This window comes from Callorhinus ursinus, unplaced genomic scaffold (assembly GCF_003265705.2).
Source record: "Callorhinus ursinus isolate GAN/ISIS: 27379988/994484 unplaced genomic scaffold, GSC_fseal_2.0 scaffold10, whole genome shotgun sequence".
Classification (NCBI taxonomy): Eukaryota; Metazoa; Chordata; class Mammalia; order Carnivora; family Otariidae; genus Callorhinus; species Callorhinus ursinus.
Window position 1 is genome coordinate 36,736,099 of NW_027397072.1, and position 10,550 is coordinate 36,746,648.

The 10,550-nt window shown below is 48.8% G+C and overlaps 1 protein-coding gene across 9 annotated transcripts in view; it reads left to right on the forward strand.

The window, feature by feature from the left end:
• The window catches only part of BCL2L11 (BCL2 like 11), a 46,876-nt gene extending 37,062 nt beyond the window's left edge, over positions 1–9,814 (forward strand). For 8 of the 9 annotated variants that reach the window (XR_012379720.1, XR_012379722.1, XM_025868182.2 and 5 more), the window contains one exon: positions 5,429–9,814. Coding sequence is in view for 6 of the 9 variants with exons in the window: in XM_025868182.2 (XP_025723967.1) it covers positions 5,429–5,527 (99 nt within the window). In the remaining 3 variants the exon portion in view is untranslated. Of the gene's footprint in view, positions 1–980; positions 1,104–5,428 lie in introns of all 9 variants that reach the window. The other variant, XR_012379721.1, reaches the window with a different exon arrangement.
• The last annotated feature ends 736 nt before the right edge of the window (positions 9,815–10,550 follow it).

A 10,550-nucleotide genomic window follows, 5' to 3' on the forward strand; every position in this document is an offset into this window, starting at 1 on the left:
GTGGTCACCGTGCAGCGCCACACTTCCCAGGCGACAGTCGGGGTCTGAGGGCTGACGAGTGAGTTAGAGATCTGCCCGGTAGAGGGGTGTCCCACCCCTGCAGGAAGAAAACCCAGGCACACCAGGCCTGACTGGAAGTCAACCAAGGAAGAGGTTGTTTGCTCTACAGAAAGCCTGCACTATAATAGTTTTATTTGAAATGATGCATCAAAAACGAAGGAGAGTTGGATTCATGCAAATGGGATTTTCCTGTGACTGCACAGCCTGGGCAGGTCAGCCACAGCCCCGGTGGCTCGGCCGGTGCCGGGGAAGCTCACCCCTGCCCCGCGAGCGGGAGCACCACATCCGGGGGAGGGGCTCCTGGCACCCTTTCCACAGCTGTGTTGACATCCTAGCAAGTTAGGCACAAGCTATGCAAATGCCCCCACGGCCGTGGTGATGAGCAGAAAGTGAAGTTGGGCGGCACTGCAGCAGCAGCCTGGCACCTGAAGGCAGGTGCTCTAAAATCTGGGCCAAGGTGGAGAGACCCCCATATCTTCCCAAAGATGCTCCACACAGGCAGGCCCTTTTCCTTTCTGATCTCTGTCACTTGTCATGAAAAATACTATTTAGATTGACGGGGGTTATGAATGGGTAGAGGTGGTCTTCCATCAGGATCGCTGGGGCCACTCTCTGCTCCCCGCCCCCCACCCTGGTCACCTTGGATTATGGCAACAACACCCAGCCCTGTTCCCGGAAGATGCCGCGACAGCCCCTAGGGAAGCAGGCACCATGCCGATCTGGAGCAGACGTTCCCTGTCTGAGTCTCACAGTCCAGAATTCCATCTCTTTTAACATGTTACCAGTCAAAGATACATCCCTTTAAAAAGGGAGAAAAAAAATTTAAGACCTCTTAGATATTCAGTGTTGAAATTAGCTTAAAAATTGCTGTGTGTCTCAGAGTTCTATCGGTATTCCTTGCTTTTTCGTTTGTCTCTTAGAATTTGCTGTTGAGCTCTCGGATATAATGGTGAAGATCGGGCCATGTTTCCCGTGTTACTTTGACTGCCAGAAAACTCTTAGCTAAACTCTGGCTCTTTGGCATTAGATCTCAGGTTCCCAGGGTAAGTCTCTCTTTCTTGATGTCATTTCTGATCTCTCTTAACTTTTGTGTTTTTTGCACTGTGCCCATCTGTGTGTTTCTATGGTTAAGCTCCCTTGAGTAATGGGAATGTATATGTGTTGTACTTTCTGAGTCCTTCGGCCCAGTGGTGTTCAGCCCAGCCTTTGGAGCGTGGATTGGTGAGCTTGTGTGTTCTACCCTGTGCTGAAGTCTGAGTTGACTTGATTTTGAGTCCACGAGCTTGGTCTGTCCCCTCATCTGTGAAATGTGGAAGAGAGCAATACTGGCCCACAGCATTGTTGTGAAGACTGGAAAGGAGTCTGGCACATCATTTTGTTGAGTGGTGGCAGTGAGGGACTCTTCCGGACCCCGGGCTAGGGCACACAAAGTCCAAAGGCCTGGTGTATCTTGGGTGGGCTGGGCTCGTCTCTGCCCACAGGAGAGTGGAGCTGGATCCAGAGCTGCGTGCAGTGGTTACCCTGACCATTTCTGCGGGCAGCCTTGGGTCGGGGTCTTTTTTGTATCTGCATACCTGCTTCCCTGGTTTGGGCAAGAGAGGATGTCTTGCTCTGATTATTTTTGCATTAAAATAGTAATTAAGTTCCGATACTTGGTCGGTCATCTCAAGTGTAAGTTGAAGGTGGTGCTTGTGCAGACACCACTGTGGCGGCTGGTGTTGTATCCAGTCATCCTCCCTCCTCTTGGCTGCTGCAGACAGAGGTAGCCCCAGCCCCAGCCCGAGTCCTGTGTTTCAGGGCCATGGTGGCTCAGAGTGGCCCAGCTCCTGGTAAGTCTGCCCGGACCCTGCTCAAGGGTGTTCCTTTGGCACAGCCCCATCCCTAGCTGCCACCCAGCTTGAGCCCATGTCCTCTATTTGGGGATTCCCTGCGGAATGCTCTTGACACTGTCTCCAGGGACATTTTTCAGATCTTCAGGAAGAGTACCTGAGTCTCCACCAGGGAAGCCTGTCCCAGCTCTGCGCCTTCCTGCCCTGGCTCTCCCGGGGCCCCACTGCCTCTCTGGCAAGCGCTGCCCTCCCTGCCATTTTATTTACCTGTGCATTGCTGTTGTCCTCTTACCCTGTTCATTTGTATGGCTCTTCGTCACCAGAGTGTAAGGTTCATAGAGATGCTGTTGCACTTTTCTTTCGACAGGAAGGCCCCCTCCGCATCTTGACTCCACTTTGGCACAGGCCTCCCGTTTTATTGGAATATGTAGGTGTTCTTTACCTGCAAAGTGGGAACTTGACTCCTGATTCCAGAGGCAGGGCGGTGGCAGTGGCTTTCTTCCAGACCGCTGTCACTGTTGGTAGCACCCACGGGTAGCCCTTGGGCTGGGCCATGCATCGCTGTTCTGCACTTGCTGCTGAAGACACAGGTATTGCCCACTGGGCCTAGTGGGTGCAGACACGGCCTTCAGAGTCAGGCCCCAGCACACCCCCTGTCCCGTGCAAGCAGGCCTGGGGGCTGCAGGAGCCCCTGACCCAGACAGGAGCATGGACTGTCAGAGTTGGTTCCTGGAGGGAGACACAAAGCTGAATGTTGAAGGAGTCATCTTCTGGACACATGGGATGGCCATAAAAGTCAGTAACCCCAAAGAATATTGTTCCTGCTAGACCATGGAGATAAAAAGACCCAACAGGATGGGGTTCTACACTTCAAGCACTTGTGATTGTGTGTGTGTGAGAGAGAGCAAAAGAGATCACCTTAATGCATGAATTGTTTGTACTTAGTAGCATATTCAGTTTTTCTTTTTAAAAACTCCTTTACCCAAGTGCATCCCATTAATGTATTTTCCTAAAGTACTTTTATGAGTTAGATTAAAACAGCATTACACAAGTCTGATCTAAGAAGTGTTGTTTCTTTAAAAAGGGAAGGACCAAGAATGTTCATTTAAGCGTGAACTGGTATATTCGTTTGCTAGGGCTGCAGTGACAGTACATTAGACGGGGGGTTAAACAGCAGAACTGTGTGTGTTCACAGTGCCAGAGGGCAGACTGAGATCTGCGGCTGGCTGTGCTGATGTGTGCTCAGCACTGATGGCTGGAGGCCAGCCAGCGGTCCTCACCGACCAGCACCCTTGTACCACCTGCCCCACACTGGCGTCATCGGGCACCTACCGCATGCTCCCATGAGCGAGCTGATGGGTACGGCTGCAGGTGCTAGAGGGCAGCGAGTCTGCCCGTCCTCCAGCTCTTTCTGAGCCATGGGCCGCACCTGCTGAGCTGTGCCAGTGGTCAAGGGTTTTCGGGACTGGCGTGGCCTTGGAGTTCAGTCGTAATGGCTTCCTCCATTGAATGTTGTCCAAAAGCAGTTTCTCGCTGGCTTAAAAGCGTGTGCCATGTTGTCATGCGCGCTGCCTGAGAGGGCAGGCATCCCATTGTCCTTCTTGAGTAGTAGCGTCTTCTCATTTGTCAGGGATCGGGTGTGTTCCTTTTGCCAAAATTTCCTGCATGGCCCCCACCCCCTCCCCGGCTTCCTTCGAACACCCCCCACATCCTTTACGTTTGAGATGCAGGCAGAACCCTAAAAAACTTGGAAAGATTCGTCTCATGATGAGACTCTTCAGTGTCACAGCTACCGCCGTCCACCCAATGTCCTCAAAGGGTTGGGCGGAGATGTCTCCTCTCAGACGCTGCCAGGTCTGGAAGCAGTTGGGACCTGTCCCCTTACTGGTGTCACTTTGACCACATTCTCTGGTCGTACTGAGGCTGGTAGTGACACCTGGCTGACATGAGATTTCCCACCTTGAAGTGATTTCTTAGCCCTGCGTGCGCTTTCTTCATTTTAGTAAGTCGTGGTTTTATTTTGAATAAGCCTCTTTCAACCTATTAATATTAGTCTCAACTAAAATTAACCTTCCCCTAAATTATTCTCACACAGAAAAAGCAAAGTAATTTTGAAAGTTAAATCAAAACAAAGCAATCTTGTGTGTAAAACAGATAAAAATCACAGACTGTGGTTACGGAGCGCCTGTACAGGAATCGCTTACAGAAAGCCGATTTCCTCCAGTCTGGTTATGGAAGGAGAACGGGAAATGCCCGGGCCTTATCACAATCCCGTCCTGTCAGACAAGTGCCTGCGAGCTCGTGTAAACAGTCACAAGCAGGGGCTCCGCTCCCAGCTGGTGTCTGCGGGCAGTGTTTGTGTGTGACGGGGGACGCCAGTTCCCAGCCCCACTCGTGGCCGGTGGTTCCACCATGCTGTGTTGGAAGTCTCACCTGCCCGATTGAGAAGGGGGTTCGTGGAGAGCCCCGAACAGCAGAGAGCTGGTCTCGGGCATAGATGACTCATTAAGGAAACAACCTTAATGAGGGTAGGTTGCAGACCTGAACTGTGAGATGGGTTGTAGCTCCTGGCGTAGAGGCAGGTGTGTTCCTTTGCCGCCTTTGGCTGCTCTGGATTTATACCCCGCACTTACCTGCAGAATGGATGAGAACTCACAGGTGGGCCCTCCGGAAGACCTGAGGACCTCTGAGACCTTTAATGTAGCAATTGCCTTGTGAACAGTTTCTCCGCTTGTCACGAGCATGGTGGTCACTAGCAAAGAGGCCTTTTTAAAAAATTTTCACTGCTCTATACTCCCCACGTGGGGTGGGAGGATGGGGGTTGACTCCGCCTGTGTGTGTGACCATAGACTCGGTGCTGAGCCACCCATGTTTATATAGCGGAGCTGCCCACCAGCAGCCAGAAGCGCGGTGGTGCATCTGTGCACCACTGGATTTAGCTTCTTAGGACAAATTACCCCAAATCACTGGTTTCTCAAGTAAACTACAGCTACCAGAAATTCACCCTCGGGGGAGTCCATGTATTTGAATGTTAATAACCTGGGTAGTGAGAAGACAGTTCCTTCACATCTTTCTTGTGTCCCCTCTACCCTTACCTCTTCCCACGGGACGCCAACTCCAGTGACCTGGGGGTTGGCTTTCCTCCACACCTGCACACAGGCTGAAGCATCCCCTGATCGAGGCAGTTCTGGCCAATAATGACATGGCCCGTAGAGAGAATACATGTGTTTTTTAGAGGGGCAAACAGATTCAGGGATTGTCTTTGCGGTTCCAAGCATCCTTTTGGTTTCTGTAAAGACGCGGATCATTTGGCATGCTGCTCCTTATGTGGCAACGTCTCCCTCTGTGGGGGAGGTAGGAAGGACTTCGGCCTCACAGTCTCAGGGGACGGACCCATGCTCGGGAGGTGCAGCCCTCGTAAAGGGGTGCCCTTTGTAGCTGTGAAAATGGGATTGGTGGTTCCCTTAAATATAGGCATCCCCCACCCAAAAATAACACGAGGGCTGAGAAACTAAGAAGCTTTCCTATTGTTGTTTCAGGTCTTTTTGAATAATTACCAAGCAGCCGAAGCCCACCCCCACATGATTATCTTACGACTGTTACGTTACATCATCCGCCTGGTGTGGAGATTGCAGTGACGACGGGTTCCTTGCGGAGCCAGATGGGTGCAGACATTTCGCTTGTTAAAACCAACAGGCCCCAGCACCACGGTGTAAGAGGTGCCATTGCTATGCAGCCCGCGGTTCTTTCCCCGAGAGGGCGTGCGGGGAGGCTGGCCGACGTGTTCCTGAGGACGCCGCGCTGCACGTGGACTTGACCTTTCTGTTCACCACATGGCAGAATTTCCAATGGAAGTTTGTTGTGAATGTAAATGAGGGAGGATTCTTTAAAAAAAAAAATGTACAAATCATGGTTCTTTGGAGCAGGATTTTATGCAAGAATGGTGTTTACACGTGGTGTGGGTTTTTTTCCACCTTCTTTAATAAGAACAGGTTTTTCAAAAAGGAAATGGAAACTTTTTAACCAACTCGTGAATGATTTTTGTACTAAAATTTTAAGAACCTATTGTCTACTCTCAGAGGATTATGTGTAAACTCTGCAGTGGAAACTGAGCCAGCTAATTGATAAAGCTGCCTTAGTTTATTTTTAGATTACTGTACAGAATTTTTAAACGGGAGAGGTATGAGATAGCCCCCTCCCTTCCCTGCCATTGGCTCTTTGACATGCTTTTTTTTTAATCATTATTATTAATACCAAAAAAGTTTTAAACGAAACTGATTAAAGGGGCAGAAGGTCTGTCATCAGCCTGTATTGATATGCCACTCCCGTTTTGTAAATACTTACCTCCTTAAATTCAGTTGCATCTGTGGCAAAATTTTAAAACTCTTTTCGTGTATTTTTCCTTGTCTCCTTTTGTGATGCTCCTCTGGTCTGTCTGGAGGCCGATGCACAGATTTGGTCCAGTGTATTCTTATGATGAAAGGGAATTGGGTCAGAACGTGAGTCAGGATCTGCCTGTGGCATCCATGGCCCAGTTGGTCTTGTCTGTCAGTAGTTTCCTCACTGGGATGTGCATGATGTTGGTTTTCACTGGTTTTGATGGGCTTGTCATTTACAAGTGTTCTGAAGAAGGACTACCAGTCACAGCACAGACAGGTACTGTGCCCCTCGGTGCTGTGGGCTTCTCTGGTTGCAGACTCTCCCACGGTCACAGGTACACTGTCAGCAGGGGCCGCAGGTGGGGAACATGTCCCCTCGCAGCTGAGCCCGTTGGGCTGCAGGTGTCGGAGCTCCAGTCCTCGTGGGAATTGGCACGAGCCGTGGGCGGGGCTTTAGGCAGGGGTTTCCTGGGCATCGAGGCTTTTCGTCCAACTCCAGGTTCACCTGGCCTTTGATGCCTGACACTTGGTTCCCACCCGCCCCCCAAATCCACTTTGAAAGGAAGGATAATCTGCCTTCAGCCGTGCCGTAAAAATACTGCATTGGAGCCCGAATCTGAAGTGGCCTCTCAGCCTTCGGACAAAGGTCTGTCTTGTTCCCTTACTCGCGGGACAGGTGGGTGTTGTTGGACCACCCTTGGTGCATCCACCTCTGTTGGGCGCGCTCTTTTCTTTCTCCACACCTGCCTGGGAGGGGTGCAGCAAATGGAGGGCCCATGAGTTGGTCTGACATTTCAAAGGGAGTTAAACAGTTTGGAGAGACCCGAGAGAGATCAGGAAGCAGTGAAAGAAGAGAAGTAGAGATCATTTCGTGAACCTTATAACTCTTACAGATTTTGAAACCTCAGATTATTAAATAGCTTTTTAAAAGATAAACGTGATTTTTCAAACGAGTCAGCAGTGCCAACAACTCTTGTTTTGCTTTGGGCCCACAGAGGACCAGTGTTTTCACGTGATTAAATCAAGTGGGGAAATCCATTCATTTGTATCTTGATAATTCTATATAAATATATATATATATATATCTACAACATATACGCATTTTCCTTTAGGTAGAGATATTTGATTCCAAATATTCTTCCTTTCTTAGGATTTTCTTTTACCCCAAAATCTTGTTGGGGTCTTGAATATTTTTAAAGCTATGTTGTCAGCTTGTGTTCCTGACGTGTCTCGAACCCCTCTGTAGGGTCATGAAGTCCACACGGTTGTAAGGCAGTGGTGGACCTGCTGGACACACACACACACACACCAAAGACGTATTTGGTTCTGGGCGCCTCCCCCCTCCCCTCCCAGGATCTCCGTACTCAGTGCCAGTCTCTCTGACTGGAGCACTTTACTCTGTTTCTTCAATACTGCGGCTCCCTGGGAGCGGTGCCCGAGGGCTCTGTGCTGGCGTACCTCTGGCTCAGTGGCTGCCTGGTGTCCAGGCTGGCCGCGGAAGCAGCTTGTGAGGAAATTAGAGATTCTATGAATTTGTAGTATTAAGGAGCAGGATGTTGCACCAGGACTGAAGAGAGATGACTGGATGTCTCTGTACTGTATGTATCTGTTTATCACGATGCCTCCCTGCGGAAGGTATGCCTACTGTGGTAGACCTTGACTTTTTAGTGTGTATTTCTTTTACTTTTTGTAGGAAAAAAAAAAAAAAGACTAGATCCCTTTTTGGAAACTGAATGCGGGTTTTGTGCCTTGACCACCTCTTCTCCCATGAGGTTTGTAGAAAGTGTCCTGTGACTTATCATAGAAATGCAATAAACACATGCAAAAGAATCCCATGAGCAATTCTTCCAGTTACCTGTACTCCTGCCCAGAAGTGAGTTTGCCAAGAACTGCTCTCGGGGTTGTGGAGGAACCAGGCAAAACTTCCCTCTGATTAAAAAGAGTGTACACCGTAGAGAATAACTTTCTCCTATTTCCCTGTCTTGATATTGTATATATTTTGACTATTTATTAGATTAGGAGGTCACATTTTACTTACCAACTGAGCCAAATGTCTGTGTGCAATTGTGTTTCCTTTACCTTTCTTGTAAAATTTTGTACAGCATAAATGAGTAAAGATCACTGTTTTTACTAAACTTTTTCAGAATTGAGGATTGTACATATTGTAGATTCTTTTTCTGTGTAATGTGTCCTACTGTTTCATAATGCTGTAACTTGTAGAAATATTGTATATTTATTTCCTGCTTATTTAATGTCTTATGTTCTGAAAAGTGTTGACCTCCGTGCTCCCCGCCCCATGCTGTACCATTCATTGCTTTAACTCTGAGGTGGTGACTGTGAGCCCCACGCTCTTCCCTAGGCTGGCCCTCCAGCTTTGGTTCCTGGTAGTTCTGGTCACGTGGGTTTAAGTTCTTGGGGTTCGCTATCCTGATGACGAAGTCTGTGTTGAGCCATCAGTGAGAGACCATAAATGTGGCCGGCCACAAAATTCTACAAGAAATAGCCAGCTTCTCGTGGAAGCAAATTCTATGAAGGCCAGGCCATATCTTTTTAAAATTTTATTTTATTTTAATGTATTATTGGCAGTTGGGACAGATTTTTCCATTGAAAATGTATCCCTGACAATTCAGTGTTGAGAGAAATAAAAATGGGCCCCTTTTTCGGGGTGCTGCCAGGAGTTGTTCAGGGCAAGAGGAAGGGACAGGTAAGCCAGGTTGCTCCTGCCTTGAGAGGGACGTCAGGAACACCACCTCATGCCACTTTTTGGCAACTGGTGAGTAGTTGAATTATCCCCCACCCGCTGTGTCCTGTGCTTTGAGGTGTGGACTTCAATGGTCTTCAGGAGCTAATTGTACAGACCCCCACCCCCAGCCCTGAGCCCTTTGGTCCCTACCTTTGATCAGCCTGCTTCAGGTTGTCTTCCTTCTGCTTCTCTGTTGGCTTCGAGAGAGGTTGGGGGTCCCACTCGACTGGATGTTAAGATGTGAAAGCTCGCAGAAGCTTTAGAGAGACCTCCTAGTGGCCCCATGTCAGTAGATGGTTCTGGCATCCCTGCTGATTTAGCCTGGTGCCTGTGTGGTCCACTCCCCGCTCACGTGGGTGCAGGGATGGGTCCACACGTGACGCTAAACCAGCAGAGGGGACTCCTGCTCCCAATGGCATTGTATTCAAGAAGCATCCTCAAGCTCCCAGCTAGGTAACTTGACTACTTTTATTTGGGAATCAGACTTTAGAAGCTCTCCGAAGTTGTATGTGCAGGTTCTGTGACCACTAGTTACTGTATCAGAACTCATCAGGTACACATTTATAAATAGCACTGATCTGTCTGTATACGGACCGTCACTAACTTGTTTCCTAGGACCCAGCGTATGTAGCATTTGTATTGCGATTTCCCTGGCTTACTTGTGTTTTGCACTGATGAATTTTGACAGGGTAATTGCCACTTTACTTGTGCAATACTGCTGTAAATAACTGCAGATTTTTTTTTAAGAAACTTAATCTTTTATGTTCTTAATGAAGTTTATATAAATAAAACTTTCAACTAGTTTTGGTGAGCTGTTTGATTTGTTTCACAGAGCGGTGGTGGAGAAACAGCTGGTTAGATATGAACATATACACACCCACACCTCTGCCCTTTATCAGTCACAGGACGCATTACCTACGTGTAGATTTTAGGAGTTCTCGCTTGAAGACGACTCTGTAGCATACTTAAAAGCAAACCACTCTTAAAAGTTTTGAAGTGGCTGACAGGACCTTCTGCACAGTTTTCTGCCCACATAATCCAATATGACTCAGCACTTGGGGAGGTGGGGGGCGGGGGGTAATGGAGCCAGCTCTGTATCGATTCATGATGGGGCAGAGTCCCTGCCATCCCATCCTGTCTCCTAGTTGGAAGGAAGGAAAAACAAAAGATGGGGAGTCTGGTTTGACTGTGGTAGAAAGGACTTATCCGCAGGGCCAAGTGGATCGCCAAGTGTCTGGAGCCCTGTGTGTGAACAGATCCAGCTGCCTGGTAAGAGCTCCCTGAGTGTTGGGGATGCTGTGCTGCCTGGCGGGGGGAGGGGGGGTGGCGGGGAACTGGTCTAAGGGTTGACAGAGAAATGAAAACTTGGTTTGCGGGGTCTAGGCTATAAAATCCAGAGCAAGCCATTCTATAATCAGTTCTCTGAAATAAATGCTGGGAACGTGAGACGGGCCGAGCTTTGTTTTAAGCTGGTGATGTGTTCGTGTTTTTCATTTTAATGAGGCGAGCGTTACACAGATACAGTCTCATCACTATAGA